Consider the following 26,888-nt stretch of genomic DNA (forward strand, 5'->3'; position numbering starts at 1 on the left):
ATTAATAATCTCTAAAAATGAAATGCCAAACAACCCAAAACTTGATGTTTCTGGGGAGGGTAACTGGGAGGCTAGGGGACAGAGTAGAAAGAATTCTTTTTCAAAAACTAAGCAAAATTTAAACTAAAAAAAGCTGGAGCAGAGGCCGGGGGAAGGCAGGGAGAGGCGGTGCTTAGGATGCCAAGGGAAAAAGAAACTAAAGTGGAAAAAAATGTTCCTAACATTTTTTAAGAAGAATGATCTTCCTGGATCATTCTGCATTTTAGCACAAGCAACAAACTAGTATTCCACTGTTGGAATCTAAGACCTGAGCATGAACGTAACAGGAAGGTGGGAGGAAATGGATTTATAGTGAAGCCACATTCTCCCAAAGTCTTCAAAATAAATAATAAACAGCGAAACAAGGAAAGCCAAAATAAATAAACTACAAGCACTATACACTTTCCCAGTTAGGTAAACCACTCCCAGGTTTGAGAAGCACAGCCGTGCAACTGTTAAGAGCTAACCCAAATCCTTCCTGCTTCAATGTAAACCCCGTTCTTCTTAGTTCATCAGCTTGGAACAGCTGGATGTCACTCCCTCCTCGAGTCCCCCACACGCCTGTTCACACAGCAACTGAGAAGTTATTTTTCTGTCTCAGGCATGCAGAATAAGTGGCCTAATGTTCCCTTCCAGGTCATTATTCCCAAACTTTCAATGACTATTCGCTCTCCCATTAGCTCTAAGCTGTGACTTGACATTTATCAAGAGTTGTGTTCCTTCACTATGGTGACCACCTCCGCCTTCCTTCAACCTGTCCAGCACCAACCTTTTCTTTTTCCTATTTTATTTACTTATCACTTCCCTCGCTTTGTGCCTGAGCCGCTGATTTTTCCTCACTTCACTGGGTGATAAATCTGCACCTGCCTTATGTGACTTTATATTCTGACCACTTCTCAAATTTATCAAGGTCACTTTAGAATACAATCTCTTCCCAGGTGCTGACAACTAACCTCTTCAAGTCTTCCTTGCAGCTTTCCCAATGCTGAGAGTCTTAGAGGCAGCCGTTTCGTTTTTAGTAGGGGTGTGGTTCATAGTCACCCAGCCAGAATGTGCCATTCAAGAATTTACCAAGAAAAGTATGTGTGGGTATGGGTGCATGAGCTTGCTGTAAGAAAAATTTATACTTACAGATGAAAGATTCATATATAATCCAATCACAAACAATGGAAAGGAAAAATAAGAAGAATATGTAATAATGATGGTTGCCGAAACCTACAGCAAAAAGAAAAAACACATTTAATACTTTTGCTTACAATGATTTTCCAGATCAAGACCTTACTAACCACTTTCCTGTCAAAAGCTTCCACCAAAGTAAAAAAGTAAATAAGCTAGTACTTTGCATTTAAATACCATTAAACCAAAACCAAACAGCTCTGATATGTCATGGTCAACTGTCCATGTTAAATGAACTAATATTTATCTGCTGCTTACCTAAGAGAAGATACCATTTTTGAACAGAGCAAGATTTACTAAGCATATGCAGCTCTAGGGTGGCCTATACTGCACCGGAGGAAGGGGAACAGGCAGGACTTTAGGCACATCATACCCTATACTCCTTGCATGTAAGAAGTACAATTTCTGAACATCAGGGATTCACTTGATCAGGGGAACAGAGAAAATGAATCTGAAGAGCAGCACTAAATAGATCTGCTGCAGGCGCCTACACACAGAAAAAGAGGGGCAGCCTGCAGCCTCTCTCGCATATGCTGCTTGTTTCTGCTGCTCTCTTGACACTGGAGTTGCGAGCACTCTGATGCTAATGGCACCAAAGTACCACCATGTCCCCACTTTCTCCGAAGACAGCAAAGCCCAGCAGCAGGAGCAATGCCCGGTGCAAGGAGGAGACCTAGGTCCACAGGTGACTAGTTGTGTGACTACAGGGAAGTCATTTAACCTCTCCGATCCGGTGTTCTTGCTTTTAATATGGGGATAATCTCTCTTCTGTCTGCTTCATAGGCCTGGCAGCCAAACAAGATGATCCACTACGTTAAATGCAGCATAATAAAAATATAGGGGCTCATTACTGTTGTTTTCCCACTTCCATTCACAGCTGCCTGTCTTCATGCTAATCATCCCATCTTTACAGTGGGATGGGGTCCATGAAGCTTGGGACCCTAGGAATTATCTCTTAGCTGTTCTCTAGGAACAGTAGAGAACATCAAAATGCACTAAAGAAACCTGACTCACTGAGGCAGCCTTTTGTTCAAGATTATAAAAGCATATCCTCTCCTGGAGACAAATGACCATAGTTCCTCTGAAGTTCCTCATAATAATCCCCTGGCTTTTACAGTGACCACTCAGAGGAAACTCAGGGCTACCGACCAGGACAAGGAATACTCCACACCATCTCTGGTTCAAGCTCCTACCTGAGCTTTGAAGGAGCCAAGTGGAGAAGTACATGAGAGAGAGAAGCCACAAAATGTGGTAAGAACCTGGTTATTTGGTGTAGAAGACCAATACTACTAAAGTAACCCCAAGCAAATAATTTGCCTTTCATATTTTTTCACCTCTAAAATGGAGACAGTAATGCCAACCTCATAGGTGTGCCCTGATGATCAGACAGGAAACTATATTCAAAACTGCTTTATAAACTCTAAAATACTATACAAATGGCATTAATTATTATCAACATCAAGTTTTCCAAACGTGTGAACACCGTAGAGAGGATTCTCTGACAAAGAAGAACTACAAAACGGACCCCTGAGATGCCCTTCTATTTTTTCTATTAATCACACATATAGCCAAATATATACTTAACTTCATACTGTTAACTAAGAAATTCAATCTCTCACCTATGCACCGTCCAGTCCACAGACAATGCTGATCGTATCGAGCGACACAGGAGTTACACACGTGGCAATGAAGTGACCTTAATGGCTTCCTTATCTAAGTGGGCAATTAAGACAGGTCTAAGCAAAACTCAGTGTCTTAAAGTGGTAACAAACCACAAGCAAACTCTTACTCCTAAATCATAAAGGCATGGGTACAAATAATCCTAAATAGATCATCAATTGACAGAGAGGCTCTGGAATGCCTTATTAATATTTACTTCCACATATATATTTTGAGTAGGCCAACACTAAAGGGGTTTTGAATTCCAGAGCCTATTCACACTGATGAAAGGGAAATAAGGCAGCACCATTAAGAAAAAGGGAAAAGGAAACCCGAGTTACATTTCTGGCTCTGCCAATAATTTGAGGGAAGTTACTTCTTCCTTCTAAGCTTTGATTCCTCAATTGCAATGAGAGGTTTCACTAAGTGGTTTCTAGGGTCATCATGAGCCTCTGACTTGAAGTTAGTTCTAATATATCCTTCATGGCAGGAAAAAGCAATCAAAACATACTATGGACCATTCACAGAGAGATCTAACCACAGACATCTTGGAGAAACTGTAAACATCATTCCTTCATATGCTCAAGGCAGAAAACTATTCTGATAGTAATACAAAATTAGAAACTGGTAAAAACAAAGGTGTGCAAATATACCAGGGAGATTTAACAAATGCTTACGTGAGAAATGTTACCAAGAATATGCTTTCTCACTATGGGATAAAATTATTTGAAAAAAAAAAAAAAAAGACTCACAAGGCATGAGGTACAAAATGTTCTGAAGTCCAGACAGCCAGTCTCTGCAAGGGTGATGATATTCTGAAAGGCACGAAATTTGACCTTACAATTATGTTTTATTGGGGAACGGACAAATGCACGGTTATACACCATTGTCACAGCTGTCTCTCCAAACTGAGGTGGCCAGGAAAGCAATCTGGAATACCTGCCGCCACATCATTCTGTGCCTGAAAATAATGTGACTTTTCAAGGCTGCATTTTCAACCACAGCCAATAAATTAGAAGGCACACATATTACACCACCCCATTCTCTCCATGAATGGCAATCATCTAGTTATAATCTGCTAGAGAAAACTAAACATACACGGATACATTCATAAAAAGCAAACAAAACCCATCAGTATACGTTGTAACTGATGGTGATAAGCACCACAGGCTCAGTCTTCCAGGAATTGCCTGTAGGTAACACCGACAACGACAATTCTAAATATTCAAAGTGAAAGAAGACACGCATGTCCTCTGACACCTTCACATCTTAGGAAGAGAAGGAGCATCTCTTGGCAATAAGGAGGGCTCCCCCTGGCCCCTGCCTGGTTACTCGCCATGTATCAAATGGGGGAATTTAAGCTAAATGATCATTACCTAAGTGTTCCTATAAAGAAATCCAGATCATGTTCGCTAACAGAAATTACATTTGAAAAGTCTGGGGTCTGACTTTAAGAGGAAATACAAAATACTTTTTAAAACTTTTCCATAAATAAATGAAAAGGAATGACAGTGGAGAAATCTCAACTTTGTTGATTTATGCTGCATCTATTACGTGCCAAGGCCCCGGAGATGCAGCCATGAGAAACATGAACATTGCTACAACCTTCCTATTAAAAAAAAAAAAAAAAAAAAAAGTAACATGACAAAGAAAGCTCACCGTTTTCCTTTCTTCTTCAGAAGCTTTAGTGAAGCCTGGATCAGTTGCCCAAGTCTTGTAGAAAAAGTAGAGGAAGCCTATTAGGCTGAGAATGAAAGCAAAATAGAAAGGGGTGCCTGCTAGATGTGAAGACCACGTTAAGGAATGTATCAACTTCCACTAAGAATAGCATAATTATGACATAAGCAAATTTCATCATCGGTGCCTAAGAATCTCTCTGCATTCTAACCTCACTTTCCATTATGTATACACATCCCTGCCCCCAAACCTGACCCCATCCTATGTTCTAATCCCGCAGGGATTTGCTCATAATTGGCTAATAATTAATCCCTCCTAATTAGCTGAAACTCATACAAAAATTATTGACAGGAATGGTTGCAATATATAAGGAACATCCTGAGAACTGAAAAACATTCAAGAGCCAAATAAGTTCATCTCTAATGGCGTTACCATGGCTCTCCTGTAAGCATCTAAAAGAATAATTATCAGTCATTTTAACAAAATCATTCAAAGAAACAAACCATTTGATTCGGAGATTCCAATTAAAAATATTTCCTTATACATTAGATAAATGCTTGCAAAAATTTACTAATGGCAAGTTTAATTAATGCCTGTCACTGTATTAGGCTGTAGCGATTTAGAAATGAAAAAAACTGCTCTTTGCAAATTAATTACAAATCGAGTACTATTTTGGGAAAGGAAGATACTATAGACACATTAAGATAAAAAGTATTTCAAGGATAAATATTGCCCACTTGGAAATGTTTTTGAAGCGGTACAAATTCTTTGTATAAAAAGTAAAACTTTGCTCCAGGGAAAGACAAAGGAAGGTGCAGTTAAGTAATAAGCCAGTATACCAGTAGTAAAGCAATTCTCCTTGCCCAGTTTAAGTCATTACCAACACAGTAACCACATCTGCCTTCCAAGGTATTATCAGGCTGTCTTGTGCCAAACTTTGGAGTGGAAGAGGCAGCCATAAAATAGACTCTAAACCCTTGCTATGCAAAGTGTGGTCCATAGACTCACAGCAATGGCTTTACCTGGGAGTTTGCGAGAAAGGCGTCACTTCAGACTTCACCCCAGACCTGCAGAACCAGACTCTGGATTTTAACAAGATCCTCAGGGGATCCACATGCACAACACAGTTTAAGAAGCACTGCTGTGACCCACAAAAACTAGCACAACCACATCTGGTTCAGGTGGGCACGAACAAATCTTGTTGGTTTATTAGTTTATCAGTTTGGGAGCACCTGGGCGGCTCAGTGAGTTGAATGCCCAACTCTTGATTTTGGCTCAGGCCATGACTTCACGGTTCATGAGTTCAAGCCCCACATCAGGCTTGGCACTGACAACAAGGAGCCTGCTTGAAATTCTCTCTCCCCTCTCTCTCTGCCCCTCCCCTGCTTGTTCTTTCTCTGTCTCTCAAAAGAAATAAATAAACATTTAGAGGAAAAAAAAAAAGTTAGGTTATCACTTTGTCTGCAGAAGGGCCTGGCTTTAAGAAATACATAGGATCTAGAAGTGTTGTGTGAAATGAAATTCTAACAAATGAAGCTTACTTAGATTGGATTAAGAACACTGATAAAGAGCACATAGGTCAAGGCCTTTAAAGAATCACATCCTGTTTTCTTTCCACAAAATCTTGATCAAAACACATCACATTCTCAAAAATACATTCAGTTGAATCACATGATGATTCTGCATATTGAAGTGACTGAACTTTGGCCTCCTGTTCTGAATAACTTTCAAAACAAATCCCAGGAGAATCACTGGATCCTCTCTAAGTAAAATGAATGCATCTAACCCCTCATAGGAAAGCCAAATGTTCCTTGCTTCCATGCCCTTGCTTTGTGTGGTTCATTAACCTCAAATGCTCCCCACTGCCCCCATATACTTCCAGAAACACACTTTTAGGACATCCAAGTCTAACTTTATTCTCCCTCCCCTTGCAGGTCTTTCCTGATTCCCTACAGAGAAAGGATTCTTTCCCTTCACTGAGTCTAAAATGCCTATTCTGTGGCACTTAGACCTTATAGTTATTTATAGACCGCTCAGCCTCTCCAGTTAGCTTGTGACTCTTTGCAGTTCAAGTCTCTCAATATGGAGCCCAGCTCTTCAAGTGAAATCTGCCTTCCTGGAACTTGGACTAACTGGTTTTCCTTCTTTAGATCCTTTAGCTCTATGCTAAAGATCTACACTATAGCTGTCCTTAGATCTACCCTATAGAAGCTTATTCCTCATTTGTTCCGATAAATTTTTATCGAGCGTCCATTCCACACAATACGTTGGCTTACAAATGATGGACTTCCAAACACTTGACATTGGAAAGCAGTGCTCACACCTCCAGGATAAGCAGCAACATTGTTCCTTGTACAGCACAGCTTCCTGGTCATGCTCCTCCACTTGTGCTCCCGTCTGTCAATGTTTCTCTTAAAACAACAGAATTCAAAACAGAACAAGCACACTGCGGGGTTGTACTGACCAGTGTCGGGGACAGTGAGATGGCTGTTGTCCTTTGTGTGGACTCAAATCCTTGTACTACTGGGGAATACAGTGGCTCCCTTGACACGTGTGTCACTCCCCACACCAGGTTTTCAGTCAAAGCTCTTGCTCTTTTGCACCTGATCTGGAACATGCCAGAATCACAGACGTAGCGTTCCGTGCTTCACCATTTCTTCCCTGAGTCTTCATCTCATCTCCAAACTCATCAGTAAGGTCCTATCTCTTCCACCTGATCCTGCCTCATAAAAGCCAAATACATTACTTGCTGAACATATAAAAAAGCACCAAAAAGAAGGGATCATCTGAGGAACCAGTCCAGAGTCTCCCTTAAAATTAATTTCAACGTGCAGCCTTCTACACAGAGTTTATTCAGGAGAGTGAATAATAACATAATAGGTATTATTTACAAAATGCCCATTATGCAATGAGGACCGTGGTCAGCATTTTACAGACATCATAGCATTCCTTGTAGCCATCCCACAAATTTGGTACTGTTATCCCTCGGGTTTTTTTTCTTTTCTTGTTGTTGTTTTTAACAGAAAAACTGAGACTCGGTGAAATTCAATAATGTGCCCAGTGGTACCTAAGAAAGAGAGCCAAAGTCAAACTCACTCTGATGGCAAAGATAGTACTCTTTCCACAGCGCCCCAGACACTTTTCCCATAAAGGACCGTGAGAGGGGAAGCCCAGACTTGGCAAAACCTGGGACAAGATTCGTCTACTCAGAACTGAGCGCAGCACCTCCGGTCACACCCAGGGCAGTCCACACGACATTTACCGTTCAGCTTGGAAAACACTGATCTGATGGCAAAGTGTGCCACCTACTGACTGACATGCACTCACCCGTAGCAGGTGCATATGGCTGCCTAGATCAAAGGGCTTTCTGCTGTACCCGCAAGTAAAAGATCCCATCTCATCAACTCCGACATAAGAGTCTGTCTAGCTTTGGAAATCAGTTCTTCTGAGGTAATGGCATCTTCGCAAATGGTGAGCCGCTTGCAATTAAACTCAACTGAATATGAGGTTCTGTGATCGAGGCTTGCAAAACTACAGTGGAGTTACTTTTTTGTTGCTACAGATTCTGCAAAAAAATCATCAGGGAACACAAATCTAAAACTGGGCTTGCTCCCCTGCCACATGGGTTGGTAAACAAAAATATTAGCCACCCCTTCTCAGAATCATGTCACTTATCCTAGAATTTATCAGGCTTGAGATTTCCGCAAATAATTTGGGGTGTATATTGTCCTGTTGTTTTATACACTTGTGGTTACTTATAAAGTATTTTTATGACACATAGTATCATGCAAGCCTTCACTAACTAGTGGCAGTAAGACTAGTGCTTAAAAAGCTGCCCCAAATCATTAATCATGAGACAAAGGCTTTGTGTAATAACATCTTTTGATAAAAGTCAAATGAACTCCATGGTATGCTACCCCATTCATTTACATTAAAGGAATTTGAAAAATATTAGAGAAAATGCTCAGAAACAAATATCATTAAAGTATAAACATGCTATAATGAAAGGAGATATATGCACTCTGAGAACTCATACGCTTCTTCACTTCACATTGATTTCTACGAAAAGAATATTCCTGAATTGATTGTATGCATTTCTCCCACAAACACCATCTTTCTTTTTTAAAAATGCCATTACCAGAAGGACACATAACACAGAAGTTAAAGGAATATGTTTACAGGTACATTTCTATCCACCACATTCTTTCTTCTCCTACCCTGTAAAGAAAACAAGGTTATAATGGCTTCCTAGAGTCTCTGGAAGGGGAAAAGGGAACTTGGAAAGAGGTGGGAAGATAAAAAATAAGAGAAAATGCCTCCTTCCTAATGGCAGCTTTAGCTATAAACCAAGAACTCTCCTCGAAGAGCACAACACACGCTTATTAAGCTGGTCGTGGCCTGAGCCCAGCTCTTCGAGTGATAAACCTATTTCTTGGATGAGTTTTTTTTACTTGAAACCATGCGCTGCCATCCATTAGCAGCTCATAGAAGAATTAAGTGGGCTGTGTGTGACCAGCATTTTTAAAAAACGAAATAACATAGGATAAAATTACAGAATTTCACAGTAAAGCACACGTTAGGAGTATCGTTTTCTGTTTCACATTCGGTCTGGGTGGCAATGTAAATGTATTTTTACTGTAGACTGAGAATCCATTGCTCTGGACAGGAACACTGCACTGGCCACTGCTGAGGAGGACACATTTCTCCAAACATCCCTCCCCTATAGACCATCTTGGCACCCAGAAGATTTATTAATCAACTGTAACTGCCGACCAAGTTAAAAGAACCTGCTGACCTTGAGGAGAGTATCTCAAGGCAATACGACAAATTTTCACGGGTCCAAGTAAAACAATAATTCACTCTATTGTTTCTATCCTCTGAGTAATAAATACTAGACACTACTGCTTCCATGGTATGTTTGGAGATTATTTCCAGAATTGAGCAGATTTTCAACATGAAACGTCTTCAACCAAAATAATTAAAATGCATACAAATATGAGTTATAGTCCCTGGATCTCTTCTAATATCTACATTTCTAACTATGGCATTACTATTGTTTAAAGGAAAAATGGGATGTGTATTTAAATTTCAGCTGGAAGGATATGAGGAAAGAATAAGATGAACCACGTTACAAATATCCAAAAAATGGAACTTAGCAGGAAGACTGTTGGTAAGTAGATGAGACTCTTATACCCGACCAAGAACCTAAAAGAAAAAAGGATAAACATATGGTATTAGTAAAAACAGGTATGGTTCATATTAATTTTAGCTCTAAATCCCCTTAAATAATAACAGTAATAATAACGATTCCCTTAAGTAACAACAATAACAGCTTTCAGTACCGAGTGCTTCCAATGTGCCACTTTCCACATAGTAATTAAGAGTTTGTGGGGCGCCTGAGTGGCTCAAATGGTGAAGCTCAAATGGATAAGCATGGTTAATGCTACCACGACCTGCTACCGACTCTTGATTTCAGCTCAGGCCATGATGTCAAGGTTCGTGAGATCGAGCCCCACATTGGGCTTTGCACTGGCAGCACAGAGCCTGCTTGGGATTCTCTCTCTCTCTCTCTCTCTCTCTCTCTCACTTGTCCTCCCCCACTCAAGCTCTTTCTCTCTCAAAATAAATAAACATTAAAAAAAGTATTAAAAAAACAAGAGTTCGCCACCATCTCAACCCCACTGTACCCATGAGAAAAGTAAAGCACTCAAGAAATGCATGTTCCAGTCCTTAAAACTAACTTCTACATTATTTCATTCCCAATAACTTTCTATTTGCAATGAATCTTTATTTCTATTGAAAAATATCACATTTGTAGTTCTCTTTTTGGCTATCATATTTTCAAATATTCCAAAATGCAAAAATTTTAAATACTTCAGGGATTCACCTTCACATTTAACAAGCTTTCTTCTGGAGGCTAGCAGTATATTTTTAAACCATAACAGATGCACACGACCTTAAGCAGCTTTATCCCACAACCAGCTTGAGAAGCGGACACTGAACATAAAAAGAAGAAATAAAGGCTGAAAGTGGCCTTAGTCATCAAACACTAACCCTCTCACTTGGGTAACGAGCAACGTGAAAGTCCTCAAAGAACTTAGTCAAATGTTAATACTGTAGTTTCAAAAGAAAAAAAATCTGTCTTTCATGTTAAATACTCAATAGAGTAAACCCATGCAGGAATATGGTTTACCTGGATCTATTTTAAAATTTATACCAGGAAAAAATAGTGGTTGATGATGGGTAAGAAAAGGATTCTTTAAAAGCTATCAAGATCAGAAGTGTAATTATGATAAAATATTTGAGAAAAACTGAAGGTTCCAAGCCTCAGGCACATAATACGTGACCAGAACAGGCCAAATAGAGCCCACGTAACGTCCACAGCATGACCTGCCTGAGATTAGGCAGCACAGATGTGTCTGAATGAATTAAGCAGTGCAGTGAACTACCTAATTTGTAAGCGTCTGCTACCACGACCCGTGTGCTTCGAATAGGCATCACGTAGCAGCCTGGATCAATAGGCAACTGCGCCTGGAGCTTAAAGAAGAGTAGAAGTTTGCAGCTGCCTACCTCCATGAGACGCAGTCTCTACAGAAGGGTATGAAATAAAAGCAGTATGGATAAAGCTGCCATATGCATTTGTGTCCCATTTGAATCGTGTCCATATGCCAAGTCTAGCATACAAAGCCCTCCACTCACTGTCAGCAAAAATAAAAGTTTCCTATAAACTTTTGTACAATGTTGGTTTCTACTGAAACAAACAAAATCTCAAATGCTCCTATCCTAGGTGAGTAGATACTGTCAGCTCTTGCTTTCTCTCTGAAAGAGAAAACACAAAACCCCCAAAGTGATCATTGCGATTTCTGGTGATTTGGCTTAAAATTTCTTTGGCAACCAACTCACAATCTACTTAGTGGAAAATGTATAAATATCTCTAAATTATAAGTTTTCTGTACAGCAGACAATTTTAGGCATTTTGTTATTTTTCAGAAATATAAGTTTTTACTTTACACTTATATTCTAATTCATTTCCAACCAACTGTCTTGCTCTTGAGTGACCAAGAGGTAAGATTCCTCTAATATTTTGTTTTTCCTTATTACTCAAGCAGTTCATGCTTATTCCAAAAAATGCTGGCAAGCAAAAAAGGCATAGGAATACTCAACATTACACCCTGAAGAGAGATCCTTTTAGATCCTTTTCTACGGATCATCATCGTGCATTACATTTTTCTTTTATTCAGTAAATGAAAGTTTACATTTACTGAAAATTGAAAAGAGAAACATCTCCTGCTTGCATGGGCCTTAACACTCCAAGAAACGGTGAGTAAGTGCCATGAAGAAAATCAAACAGAGTGATGCAGAGTTATTCAGGGATGGCCTAAGGAGGTGACACTGGTCCTGAGGCCTGAATGGCTGTGTCTCCTGTTCTAAAACAATACGGTATCAGAACACTTCAGACAAAGATCTAAGCAAGAGTCAAGGCCCAGGAGCGGCATGAGCTCAAAGTGCTTTAGAAACAGAAAGAGGGCAGAAGAGCAGAGAAGGGAAGAGAGGAAAGAGATGAAGTCCAAAGGGAGAGATCGAATCACATGACACCTCACAGGCAAGGAGTTTGGGTTTTATTTTGAAGACGCAGAAAAGTCAGTGGAAGCCATTAAGCAGAGAGAAAAAAAGGAAACTGTTTGCCTTTTAAAAAGACCACCCTGATTGCTAAGTGGGGATGAACTATAAATCAGGGATAAGAGCTGACCAACTGGAGAAAGAACAGGAAGGACGTGGTGATGGGCTGGATGTGGGAAGGGAAGAATGGAACACAACAGTAATCCAAGGGTGACATTCGTTATTCACACGGGGAACTGGATGCCATTTTACTGAAAGCAGGAAGAGACTGGGGTGTGGTATGACTGCTGGGCACTGTGTGTCAGCCATGGTTCCAGCCGTTGTACGTGTCTTAACCATAAAGCAGGCATTGTCACAACTATTATCCTCATTTTTATAGATGCAAAAAGTGAGGCACAGAGAGGTAAAGCAACTTGCTAAAGGTCAGACTGCTGTGTGGTAAAGCCTGACTTGAATCCAGGCAACTTGACCCTTAACCATGACTAAATACCATCATGTATATTTTCCTAAAAATAGAGCCATCCCACAGTTACCGTTTTATAATTTCCTACATTTCAGTTAGGTCGTTTCAACTAAAAAACCTTAAAAGCAAAAATAAAGAGCTTAAAATGAATTCAGATCAAGGAAAAAAACACAATTTCTGAAAAGTGGGCAAAAGTGCTTCAAGATGCAAAACACTTACAAAAATCTCATTATTTACCAAAATCAACCATTCAAAAAATGAGCTAGGGTCTTTATTTCCTACCAGTTGCCAATTCAATCAAACTACTGGGTTGACCAATCTGCTTTTAGCCAAATCATATGCTACCAAAGCCCTTCCCTCCCACCACCCCTGAAGACGTTTCTATGTGGTAAATAACATTCAGAGCTCAGTAAAAACTGCGATTTCAGCTAATTAACAGAAATAAACAATCACACGGAAATGCAATAACCAGCCTTGCAAAGACTAATATACACACCTTGGAAGCAAAGATGTCAGAAAAAACAATGTTATTAGAAGACATCCTTTTAAAAGCCAAGAATCTGAATTGAAGTCCAGTATGTATCCAACAGCCCACATGGTAATCACAGAAAGCATCAGCAGCAGGAAGAGCTATTAAGAGATTCAGAATTTTAGAACCTTATGGATTTCACCTCCTAAGTATCTAATAATGATTAGTACCACAGAAGAACATCTTCTGAAATATATAACTATTAATACAACAGCAGAACACAGTTGTTCTTCAAAATTGCTGATTAGTAAATGTGAAGTCTGAGAAAATTACCAATCTTGGAAACAATCCTTTGAAAACCTTAGATTTTATAAAATATTGCCTAAACATGTTTTCTTGTGCTTTCTTCCCCTCCAAGAAACAGGGGTCTTTCAGAGGAGTGCTAATGAGAGCTGACATTTTTAAAAATAATTTCTTTCAAACAGTATTGTAGGTCAGAAAGCGCAAAGCAAAACAAAGGGACCACACAAAAATCAGGACACCCAAGGCTCAATGTGGACAGTGCGGCAGTTCCAGCCTGGACACCAGATGGTGCCATCCCTTAATAAAGGTCAGAGGGAACAAGTCCGCAGAAAAGACGACAGCTGGAGGCATGTGGAATTTCAGATGCCTATGGGGAGAGAGCCAGGAGGCAGTCAGAAAAGCGGTCTACCACCCAGGAGAAAACTTTGTATTCATCAGTATATAATCTGGAAAGCCATGAACCAATAACATCCCAAGGACTGTGTGCAAGGTAGAAAGGGGCAGAATCTTCGCCAACACAAACACTGAAGGGGAAAAAAGCTAAGTTGTCAAAGGTAACGAAGAGTGACTGGTGTGACCAGAAAGGCAGGATGTGAACACAGGAGAAAGGTCCCAGCAAAGCCAAGGAAGATTCAAGTTTCAAGAAAGGAGTAATTCTCAGTTGTCAAATGTCACACGGAGGCCAAAGACTGAAACATATCCTTGGGATGCTAATCATTTAGGTTTATGCCGGCAAAGTGAAAAGAATGAAATGTCTATGAGCCAACAGTGTGACTGTCTGTACTGAAGCCAGGCACCACATTTCTGCAATGCAGTCCCTTAACTGCGATATACATGACCTTGGAAGCCAGTAAGGCTTTTGCAACGGCAAAGGGAAAAAATATATCCTGCCCTATTTTCTTCCACTTTTACTTCTCTAAGTATTCTGAGGATGAATACTTTCAAATGCTATCAAATCTTTTAAAGTCCTATATCAGTTAAATGTCTGACTCTTGGTTTCAGCTCAGGTCATGATCTCACAGTTCGTGAGTTTGAGCCCCAAGTCGGGCTCTGCGCGGACGGTGCGGAGCCTGTTTGGGATTCTCTCTACCCCTCTCTCTATGACCCCTCTAACCCCGGCTCATGCTGTCTCTGTCTCCCTCAAAATAAATAAACTTTAAAAAAATATATAAAAATTAAAAAAAATAAAATCCTAAATCTAATTTGAAGGTAATCAAGTTTAGATTTTTTTTAAAGGTAGTAAACGTAGAATCTATGAGCAACATAATCTCAGAACAGAAATAAGAATTAAATATGGATTTCAAATTTTTTCTTTCTTTTTAATTCGAGAAAGAGAGAGAGCACACAAGTGGGGAAGAAGGGCAAAGGGAGAGAGAGAATCCCAAGCAGGATCCATGCCCACTGCAGAGCCCAACACAGGGCTTGATCCCATGACCCTGGGATCATGACCTGAGCTGAAATGAAGAGTCAGACGCTCAACCAACTGAGCCACCCAGGAGCCCCTGGATCTCAAAGTTCAATCCCAGATATAACACTCATAAATGAGCCACACTATTTACTCACTCAATAAATATTCCATTGTACACTATATGCTGGAGCACTGTTCTAAGCACTTGGGACACATCATGAATTTGAGGTTTTTCTCTCATGGAGCTTAAATTCTAGCAGAAGATGACAGCCAAATGTATTAAGTGATTTAATAGCATATAAACAGCTGGATCACACAGGGCCTCGTAAGTCACTGAAAGGACGTGGGCTTTTATTTTAGGAGAAAGGGGGAGACATCACAGGATTCTGAGCAGATGAATGACAGGATCTGACCTACATTTTAAAAGATTCATCAGTGGACGCCTGGGTGGCTCAGTCAGTTGAGCGTCCAACTTCAGTTCAGGCCATGATCTCACAGTTTACACTGCATCGGGGCCTCTGCTGTCAGCACAGAGCCCACTTCAGATCCTCTCTCTCCCTCTCTCTCTGCCCCTTCCCCTGCCTCAAAAATAAGTTAAAAAAAAAAAAGATTCACCTGGCTGCTCAGCTGGGAATGGACTAGAGGTGAGTGGGAGCAGGGGGATGACAGACAACTGCAGTAAGCTGCATGAAAGACACTGGCGGCTGGACCAAAATGCCATTGGTGGAGGAGCGAGAAGAGGTCAGGTTCTGGATATATACTGAGGGCCGAATTAGCCAATGTGTTTTCCTAATGGACTGGATACATGGCATGACAGAGAAAAGACAAAAATGACTGAAGACTGGAGCTGCCACCTACTGAGAAGGGACAGGCTATAGATGGAGTAGTTGGGGTGGGAAAAAGATCAGGAGTTCAGTTTTGGATATGTATATTGGAGATATCTATAAGACATTGAACTGGATAAATCAAGTAGGTAATTCGATAGAGGAGTCTGGAAAGATCTGGACTGAAGATAACTTTGGGAGCTGTCAATACACACACGGCATTTAACGCCATGGAGGTGCATGAGATCACCAAAAGAGGTCCAAGAACAAAATCTTGGGTCACCCTACCAATAAGGGTAGGGGAGAAGCAGAGGAGCTGGCAAAGGATACTGAGGAGTAGCAGTTACTTCTTCCTCTCTCCCTCTACACGCCTGAATGCAAAATAGATGCAGTATTCATAATGAACCTCTGCAGAGAAATCTGGGCTCTGTGAATTTAGAATCGTTCTGAGAGTATAATTACTAATCATCATTAGAAAAGACGATGCCGTCTTTCATATCTGAAAACATTAAAAACAGAGTCAATTCAACACCCCATTTTAACAATTTGAATTATGACTAATACGACACTACTAGGGCTAGATTTTTATGAGAATAAGCTGAACTTCTTCACTTTCCCTATCAGTTTAACTGTTAAGTTCAGGAGGACATCACTCAGAAGAACTGCCAAGTTGAACAAAGCATAAAACTGGGGGTCATCTCTTGAAATTCTAGATGTTTTCATTTTGTGAAGTCTGCTAACTCCTCAGGATTCTAACAAAACACTGAATGCTACTGTTTGCCCCTTGAAAAAGATTTTCAGTAAAAACAAATTTTCCTCTTGCTACTCTAAGAATTTAAACCATCTGTTTCAATTCATTCATTAAGTAAATGTGGAAGTCTGCTATGATATTCACAAGATAACATGTAGCTTTAGAGCCATCTAGCTGAGGGCCAATAGTAAATTGCCAATGAAAGTGCCACACTGCCAACTCTGGGCTATGGGACACATGGGGCAGATGTGACCAGTGGATATAATGCAGCCCTAAGCCAACTCCCTGGTTTCATCCTGGTTTCCTCCCTGATTCGCCGTAAAAACAGAAACACAAATGAATAAAACGGTTCTTATGGCCCACAGAACAGGACCCATATGAAAATACCTCGCATTTCTGCAGCCACCTCCAGAGTCTGAACTTTTTGTTAGCTCTCATTTTGGCTTCTGTTTTTAGCATGTGAATAATGAGCCTATTTTTGTTTTGTAGAGCCATATCAAGAGGTGTTTCGCCCTTAAAAAAGAAAAAAAAAAGAGAGAGAGAGAGAGAGAGAAAGTTCAATTATATTTTTGATAGAGTATGGGTGTTAAACATTGTACAAGAAATCAGCAGAATCATAGACTCAGTGTATTCATTCTGGAAGTAGTCAGTTACTGTCGTTGGTTATTTATCTTGTGGTAATTGAAAAATATATGTATAGCTTATGTTTATGTTGATGTACTAATTTTCTAACTGAATATATAATAAACTAAAGGAGATAAATACCTGGTCATACCTTAACATTTCGGATGTCCAGGCTAGAACCGGCTTCCAAAAGTTTATCTACAGCATTAACATTTCCCGCTGCAACTGCCCAGTGGAGTGGAGTGTTTTGGTGTATTTTATCAACCACACTGAGAGAAGGATTAAACTTTAAAAGAAATCCAGTTGGTTCTGGCCTGTCTCAAAACAATAAAATACCAAGGAGTATTAGAGAGATGAATGATTTGAAAGGTAAATGCAAATAATGAATCTTTTAAGCTAACATATAAATTAACCACTCAGTTAAGTATTCTGAAGATCGAGAAACTTCTTTGTGCAGAGTTCTATTCCAGGGGCTAATAGGAGAGATGCACCTCCAAAACAAGACATCTATTATGTGATAGTCGGCAATACAAATACGATAATTTCAACATCAATATGCTGGAATAACTGCTTTTGTTTTTCAAACTTTTACTTTCATGTAGTTATTGTATTGCTTACCTTTTTTTTTTATTGTGAATTTAACTTGGGCCAATGCTATGTTATTTATCTAATTAAAAACTAAATCTACGCAACACTATATTTGAGGAGATAAACCAAAAGCTGACTTCCATGCTTCCTTTAACCAATTATTAAATAAAGCAGGCATAAATAATGTCCTACAACATTTATTTATCTTAGAAACCTATGGACTAAAAGGCAGAGTTCAATAAAATATTTTTACTTTACCATAAATACCTTCTCTTCCTTCATGACTACTCAAGAGATTCTTTTAATAAAGCAGTATTCTATTTTACTTATTCTATCAACATCTTTAAACACTATTATCTGACCTCAGAGTTGTCAGCAAAAAAGACAAAATGCTTTTTAACAAAATTCAACCCTCAGCCCCAGCACTCCATGATCAAAAGGAAATGGCATCACAACTACCTTGGATCCTAGGAGAGAAATCCTAAGTAAAAGTAGAATCAGAAATTAAGCACAACACAAATTCATAAAGGCAAAACTGTAGCAAGTATTTGAACAGAAGAATACCAGAAGTTAGACTACATGGTGGTCGTTAATCATATGTGTTTATAAACAAACAGAAAAACTTAAACATGTAAGTATCTGATAGAAACATATAAACAGACCATATTCATATTCATAGATATTCAAAATCTGCTATTTTCAGAGCAGTCAACAATGTCAGAGAACCTTAAAACATACTGTTGTCTGGAAAGAAGATTTTATCATCTCGATTTCAAACTTTGAGAACATTTAAACTTGTAGTCATTTTTTTAAAAAATGCAAACTGAGAAATATAAGCCATGTTCACAGCATATACTATAAAATCTCTACCAGCTCTATAAGGAAATTTTTTTCTTATTAGCAGTTTTCAAATTGTTCCCCAAAGCTATCAGAAGAGAAATTTTATTTCAGTGGTGCTTTTCTAGCCGTAACTACATTAAACGTTCATACCACAGTCACAGGGTAGAAAATCTTCAGAATGTAGTATCATCTCAACATAGACTAGGCTACTTAAAATTATACACACAGAAAAGAAATTGTTAGAACCAAGAATCAGAAAAAGGCAAGTCAGTTAGACTTACTTACCCAAGTACTTTGTGAGCTGATAACATGAGAGGTGTCTGCCCATTTAAATCTGTCATATTCACACTCTGTTCGAAAAGAAGAGTCAATCAGCCTAACTGTAAACACAGTCAAAATTCTCTCTTCTCTTAATAGAAGTATCTCTTTAATACATTCAACATCACCATTGCTTTTACAAGAAGCGTTCTGATATCATTTGAACAAAACAGTGTTCTGCTCCTCACCCAAAGGGTGAAAATCCATTGATTTCTACAAAATACTCATAAAGGAAAAATCTGAATATATGCTTCAAAGTGTTGCATGATGTGAATGGAAGAAAGCGAAGGGAAAGAGGAAAATGCTGACAATCACCATCAGATATAAGAGACCTTAGGAGTCATCTAGTTTAGACCTTACCTGACACAGTAATTCAAATTATCATGTCTTACACAAAGCCACCCAGTCTCCATGTAAACACTTCCAGTGATAATGAAACCTCTATCTTTTCTCAGGCAACTCATTGTAATTTTGGACTTATGTTTCAAAGACTAAAACATGAAAAGTTCTTTTCTATTTTTTATAATATGGGGGGGGGGGGTGAGGAAGGAAACCATATCTCCATAAGGATATGCTCCTTTTAATAAAATGGGCCCGTGTTTGGGGTGCAGAATAATGGTTCTAACCAAGTCAAGGAAAGAGTTTCAGTTACCGAAGTGTCTCTTGGGCCTTGGAGGAATACGACTTGGGAAAGAGCCCAAGGAGAAGCAAACAGGGCTCCTCCTCATACGTCTTCCCAAAATGAGACCCAGGAGGTTATAATTATTCTACTTCAGTGGGCTAAGTCTGAGAGAAAGTGCTTATTTAAAAGGAACACAATCATTCCAACAGCATTTGTGCAAACATGTTTCCACGCCTGTTATAGGCGAGTCTGCTGATACAGAAACCACTCTGCTACCAGAAAGCATATCCCAGGCAAGTATGGCTGACAGGGAGACTCCCACTGCCAATACCCTATAATTTAACCTGTGCCATAAATGGATGCCTCTTAAGGCAAGTCATTTTTCATGGAATTACTTTAGAGAACAATAAGAAGCACACATTCAAATTGGTCTCCCATTTGCACTCAAATAATGAAAGCAAATGATGGGTTCATTTAGTGATCTGACTACCATTTCTACATTCAACCAGAAGAAAAATACAGGCTTTTGAAGTCATGTTTTTGAAAAACTCTGCAAATTACTGGGATCATAAGAAAATCTATTATAGGCTTACAAGTTTCAAAAACATCTATTACATGTTACTGAGCTAAATGACCTGTCCTTTTTGCTCCAATGAAGCTGGAAAAGCAGCATTCAATACCTAGACTTCCTGGGGCTAATATTTGAATATTTGATACCCATAACATATACTCTAAAACTGAGGGCAGACCTACTACTAATCATCCTCCCAATCTCTTCAGATTCACAGCAGCTGGAGTATAAGATATGTTTCTAAACATACCTGTCCTTTTGAGATGAGATATGCTATAATAGGCATGTGTTGAAATAATACTGCCAGGTGGATGCTGCTGAATCCCTCCCCATCGATGAGAGTGGGGTCAGCTCCATACTGGAGTAATAATATGACCATAGGCAAATGTCCTTGTCTGCAAATAGAGAGTAAAGATTACACCGTTTTCTACAGCATGCAGTAAAAGAAAAAATTTCAGGAAGAAACTGGTATCCCTAAGACATGAGAGATTTGGGGGGCACCTGGGTGGCTCAGTCGGTTAAGTGTCCGACCTCAGTTCAGGTCATGAGCTCGTGGTTCGTGGGTTCGAGCCCCACATCGGGCTCTGTGCTGACAGCTCGGAGCCTGGAGCCTGCTTCAGATTCTGTGTCTCCCTGTCTGTCTGCCCCTCCCCTGCTTATTCATATTCTCTCTCTCGCTCTCTCTCTTTCAAAAATAAATATTAAAAAAAACACAAAACTTTAAAACATGAGAGATTTTGGTTCGATACAAAGAGTATTTCCTAACAGACTTTCAAAACACTGGAGACTGTCCAAATGTATTTCACTTTGACACTCCAAACTTAGGGCTATCTGGACAATCCTTCTTGAATGCAGGTAATACACTTAATAACCTTCCAATCTATTATCAAACCTTGTGTTGCTATAACGTATAAATAATACATGTATAATAATAATAATTATACATGACTAATGCTAAAAATAAAAACTTAAAAAAAATTTTTTTAACGTTTATTTATTTTTGAGAGAGACAGAGTGCGAGCAGGGGAGGGACAGAGAGAGAGGGAAACACAGAATCCAAAGCAGGCTGCAGGCTCCGAGCTGTCAGCACAGAGCCCAACTCAGGGCTCCAACTCACAAACCATGAGATCAGGACCTGAGCCAAAGTCAGACGCTTAACTGACTGAACCACCCAGGTGCCCCTGAAAATGAAAACTTCAAAACCACGTACACTTCACTGTTGTTGTTTTAAAACCAAGAAATAATCATGAGAGTTGAGGTATAACATTCAGATTGCAGGTATATACTATGATAATATTATTCTTAGGAACTACAGACTTCTACATTTGAATATGGCTCATTTTCCATGTAAAGCATTGCACCCCACTTGCTCAAAAGGGATGAGTTGGTTAACCTTAGATTCTTCAAAATTCTGGGCAGTGGGAAAAAGATTCCACTCCTGTCTTAAATAAACAAGTACTCATTTTAGTTCTAGGTTCACATCAACCCCACGAACCAGAGACTGGAATTAAAGTGACAGATGAAGAGGAGCGTCTGGTTGGCTCGGCTGGTTAAGCACTCGACTCTCGACTTCAGCTCAGGTAATGATCTTGTGTTTTTTGAGTTCGGGCCGGCATGGGGCTTGGAACTGTAAGCGCCAATTCCATCTCTCCCTCTGCCCCTCCCCCAACCTCTCTCTCACAAAATAAATAAAACTTTAAAAAGAAATGACAGATGAAGAAACTGTTAAGTATCAAGACAGGCACATATTAATTTCAGCTTCAAATGGCCAATATATTCCAGAGAAAAAAACTAAGTAAGTTTACAGTTCACTGACTTATCACTTTATCCACGTGATCAGCTATAAAAGATACTTATTTTGATTATAAGAAAGTATAATACACATATTTCAGTTTTAGCATCATAGTGGGACCCTAAATTAAACAAAAAAAATATACTGTCCCAAAACGATAATTTTCTTTTTTTAATGAAAGGGAAAAAAGGGAAAGAAAGACTTTCTTATGGCCTACAACAGCAGTTTCCCGATATGATAGTTACTAGGCACACTGGCTATTTAAATTCAAATTAGTTAAAATTAAATAAAATTAAAAATTCATTTCCTTAGTTGCATTAGCCACATTTCCCATTTCCTATGTGGCTAGTAGCCACAATACTCGATGGCACAAAATAGAACATTTCCATTGTCACAGAAAGTTCTGCCAGAAAGTGCTAGTCTACAAGACTCAGAAAATGAACTTAAGTCACCGTGACTCTGAACAGCAATTTCAGTGTTCCAAGAAATCTTTACCTGATGGCCCAGTGAAGAGGTGTCGAATTTAAATCTCCACCCAACTGATCTACTACAGCACCTTTTGAAATATAAAACCTATTAAAAGCAGACATAAATGAAAATAAGATTTAAAACTTAAAATACATACTGAGAAAGAAAACATCAATTTTTCTTAGTGATAAATATACGACAACAGAGATTATAATAATAACCCTCCCCCGAAACACTCAGACCTACAGAAGTGTGAGATTCACACAAAGGCATCAAACAGATCCTGGTGAAATAGTCTTAGCATATCAGTAATTACTCCTGCTGTCATAAGCTTTCCATCATAACTTACATACCAAACGCATGATAACTACTCTCACCATATATTCTAATTACCCAGCACTCTTCAAATGGTTTATATTCAAAACACTTAGGATCACACAGATATTCTACTTAACCCACAAGAAGAAAGGTGGAATAATGTCACTTGTAGAATTACTATGTGGAATTGAATTCTAAAAGTAAGTAGTAAAAACTTAATTCAAAATCCTTTCAGAAAAGTTAAATATTCTGAGTATTTGGCTTCCTATTTTGGGGTCGCAGAGGTGATACACTGTATCAAGTGAACCTATAAGATGAAGAGACTTATCTTCTGTGGTTTACAGGAAGTGGTCTCATTATGCTAAAGTTGTACTTCATATATCATATTATCTAAATAATATACTAGTTTATTTCCACAGAAAAGGTGTTTGCCTGTGACTATAAAGTGTGGTTTTTTAAGTGTATTTTAAACTTTAGTACATTTTTATTTTCTTAAATCCCAAGGATTTTAAATATATATAATACAAAATACATACACATTCACATACACACATTTAATTTACATGCTAAGGTATAAAATAAAGAAACAAACAAAAACCACACAATGGGGAAGTAGTGCTCTATGAAGGGGAAATATTTCATACAATCCAAACATGTCTACCTAAAAATGTATTCCATATTTAATCTAAAAAATGGTGAAATCATTCTCCTACCCATCCATACCTCCTGGGATTTTAACAAAGTAAAATATTCCCATGTTTTTTCTAAACTAGACGAAACTTTCTGTTCTATCCTGAGACCGTTTATGTTACGTTTTTCCTTTTCAAAAAATGTTCAGGGCACCTGGCTGGCTCAGTCAGTAAAGCATGCAACTCTTGATCTTGGGGTTGTGAGTTCAAGCCCCACGTGGGGCCTAGAGGCTACTTAGAAAAGAAAAAAACAAAAACAACAGTATTCCATTTCCTTGCCTGAACTTTATCTTTACAATGGGTCCCATGGCTTTATCTTTAATTTTCCTTTTTGGGCCAGTGAGAGTCCTGAACTAGATGGTCAATAAAGCCCTTTTCAACACGATAATAACCGATGCATGCAGCACAGAATTTCAGGTATTCATTCACAATAAAAGATTATAGATGGTACAGCATTCATACTTGTACTGAAAAAAAAGACAACTGAAAAGAGGTCTGGAATAAAAAATACATACTTAATAACACACACACAGCCCATCTTACTTTACAAGATCCAGCCTGTTGTTAATAGCAGCCCAATGAAGAAGTGACACATTTTCTTTGTCTGGTTGCCTGACATCATATCCTGCTTCTACCAACTCTTTACAACGTTCAAAAATCCCGTACCTGAAATAAGAGGGGGAAAAAAAAGGCAGAATGATACCATTAAAATAATTTCAAATACCAAAATTTATTCCGTTTACCATGTCTTTATCTAATCTCTCAGCCAACACAGATACAATAATTAACAAGGATAAAAATAAAGAGGATGTATTCTTAAGCCAAACAATAAAAGTAAACTTTATTTACTAACTGATCAGACAGATACACGTGGAGTTGAACTTGATTTTCTTAACTAAACTTCAACATTCACATTTGCCCTCCCCTCAATAAATTTCATTTTATCATTTCCTATATGCCAGGAATGTATGATGCTCGTCCCTAACTACAAGCCTATCCCTGAATAAGAGAGACAGACTAACAGCAAACTTGGAATGGGATAAATTCAACAATACGATGTGGGCGTGGTGTAATTATAGCAAAGAAAGGAATGATAAGCCCTTCCTGAAGGAGATAAAGCATGATATATAAGCTGTTTTATAGGCTGAAGGAAGGGCATTTCAGGCAGAGAAAAGAACATGTATAAAAACCAGAGACGTGAAACTGCGTGGATGTTCAGAGAAATATAAGCAATTTAGCACAGCAGAAACATAAAAGCATAAAAAAAGGGAGTGGCAAGAGATCAGGCTAAAAGAGGCAGGCAAAGGCTGCATGGGCCTCTATGCCATGCTATGCAGCTTAAGACTTCATAGTTCGAAGGGAAGCTGCTGAAGATTTTAAAAAGGAAAGCATACCCACTTTGAGTTCTAAGAAAGATCCCATTTGTGGTGGTATGGAGGCTAATCAGAAGAGCGTGACTCTGGTACATAAAAATAGGTGGGAGGTAATGAGAACCTGAACTAAGAGAGGCAGTAAGAATGGAAAAGGAGGAATGGACTTGAGGGATATTTAAGATGGTTATTTAAGTGACTATCAGAATAAAAAATATCTTTTGAATACTACAAAAAGTTTTTAAATCGTTCATTAGCTTTATTTCTTTCTAATAGAAACTATTAAGTCCCCAACAGACCATTTAGCACTTTCTTTGAGACTTATTTTTTAATGTGTGTTTTTTTTTTTAAGTTTATTTGAGAGAAAGAGCACACATGCGTGCGTGCGTGCGAGTTGGGAAGGAGCAGAAAGAGAGGGAGAAGGAGAGAATCCCAAGCAGCCTCTATACTGTCAGCACAGAGCCCGACGTGGGGCTCAAACCTACGAACTGTGTGAGATCACGACTTGAGCCGAAATCAAGTCGGATGCGTAACTGACTGAGCCACCCAGGCGCCCCGATACTTATTTCTATTTAGAGGGAGCCAAATGTTTCAATAGGCCCTCAAGGGTGAAAATCACAATGTTAAATTAAATAACGTATACCTCACCAAAATGTGCGTGCTGATCAGGCTGTCTTTACGGTACTTTTTAAAAGGTAGAGATGCTTGTTGACAATGCTAAGTGAAAACAGTAATAAGAGAGTGAACTGTGAATAAAGATACGTATATTTATATTCTCCATGTTTTAAAGGTCAACTTTAACATTTTACTGAAAAAGAAATACTCCCTTTATGTGAGAAATACAGTAAGAGTACACATTAATTAGGATTTTGGTGATTTAGAGAACATACACATCCTAGCTCTCTTTGCCTTTTCCAAACACCACCTAATGATATTCCCACAACCACTTAAGGAGGTCTAAGACCTAAAGTAAATTTTAGGAAAGATATAAAACGTGAGTTTTTACTGGAATTCTCTGTGAACATAGCCTAATTTCTTTTATTTATCATAACAGAGCTCTACTGGCAGCAGAGAAACATTTAAATGCTTCTATGCTAATTAAAGCAAATAATTACCTTAAGAACACTCTTACCTTCACATAAATATAATAATACAAGTAATATCAAAAAAGACTCACCTAAAGTAGCAGTTCCAAGGGCTTTTCGAGTTCATATGAATTAGTAATTAGAATACTCAAATAATTATTGATTTCTTTTTTTTTTAATTTTTTTTTTTTTTTCAACATTTATTTATTTTTGGGACAGAGAGACAGAGCATGAACGGGGGAGGGGCAGAGAGAGAGGGAGACACAGAATCGGAAACAGGCTCCAGGCTCTGAGCCATCAGCCCAGAGCCTGACGCGGGGCTCGAACTCACGGACTGCGAGATCGTGACCTGGCTGAAGTCGGACGCCCAACCGACTGCGCCACCCAGGCGCCCCTTGATTTCTTTTTTTAACATTTATTTATTTTTGAGAGACAGAGCACAAGCAGGGGAGGGGCAGAGAAAGGGAGAAGACACAGAATCCGAAGCAGGTTCCAGGCTCTGAGCTGTCAGCGCAGAACCCGATGTGGGGCTCAAACTTACGAACTGCAAGATCATGACCTGAGCTGAAGTCAGACGCTTAACCAGCTGAGCTACCTAGGCACCACAAGTTGATTATTTTTTAACATAAATAATAGATTAGTTTTTGTTAAGGCCTAACAGACTAATCAGTCACCAAACATCTTTGCTTTTGAGAGAAATTATATCAAGTTAGTGTGGTAACATTAGTTCCTTACATGCTGATTAGAAGCTCTGATGGGCAGATTTACATTTGATCACTAAGAAAATGATTCCTAATTAATGTAATCTAAAAGACAAAATATTTCGAAACATGTTCAATGGCAAGAGGTGGGGTGGATGTTAATAACCAGTGAGATCCATGAGGGGGAAAATGTTAGAAACGATTTAATACAAATACCCACATATGGAGATCTCCAGGGGACTTTCAAAACACACTTTCATTTACAGTGCAAGCAAATAACCCACTATATGTTTCAAGTGGCCAGAAAACCTATTTCTATTTTACTGACATTTTTCCAGGGCACCCAGTACAATGGGTACATAGAAAGTATTTGAGGGCCGCCTGGGTGGTTCAGTTGATTAAGCATCCAACTCTCGATTTCGGCTCAGGTCATGATCTCCAGCTTCGTGAGATCAAGTCCCACATCAGGGTCTGTGCTGACAGTGTGGAGACTGCTTGGGACTCTCTTTCCCC

At 39.0% G+C, this 26,888-nt stretch overlaps 1 protein-coding gene across 4 annotated transcripts in view; it reads right to left on the reverse strand.

Annotated features, from left to right (window-relative positions):
• The window catches only part of ZDHHC13 (zinc finger DHHC-type palmitoyltransferase 13), a 51,805-nt gene that overhangs the window by 10,154 nt on the left and 14,763 nt on the right, over positions 1-26,888 (reverse strand). For all 4 annotated transcript variants that reach the window (XM_053899902.1, XM_053899904.1, XM_053899905.1 and 1 more), the window contains 12 exons: positions 23,763-23,885; positions 22,240-22,317; positions 20,203-20,347; positions 18,727-18,791; positions 17,165-17,327; positions 16,777-16,902; positions 13,131-13,264; positions 9,654-9,756; positions 4,534-4,656; positions 3,627-3,689; positions 2,835-2,928; positions 1,171-1,254 (listed from right to left, as the gene is read on the reverse strand). In XM_053899902.1, coding sequence (XP_053755877.1) covers positions 1,171-1,254; positions 2,835-2,928; positions 3,627-3,689; positions 4,534-4,656; positions 9,654-9,756; positions 13,131-13,264; positions 16,777-16,902; positions 17,165-17,327; positions 18,727-18,791; positions 20,203-20,347; positions 22,240-22,317; positions 23,763-23,885 — 1,301 coding nt within the window. The remainder of the gene's footprint in view (positions 1-1,170; positions 1,255-2,834; positions 2,929-3,626; positions 3,690-4,533; positions 4,657-9,653; positions 9,757-13,130; positions 13,265-16,776; positions 16,903-17,164; positions 17,328-18,726; positions 18,792-20,202; positions 20,348-22,239; positions 22,318-23,762; positions 23,886-26,888) is intronic.

Source organism: Panthera pardus, unplaced genomic scaffold (genome assembly GCF_024362965.1).
Source record: "Panthera pardus isolate Hobbes unplaced genomic scaffold, ASM2436296v1 HiC_scaffold_12, whole genome shotgun sequence".
Classification (NCBI taxonomy): Eukaryota; Metazoa; Chordata; class Mammalia; order Carnivora; family Felidae; genus Panthera; species Panthera pardus.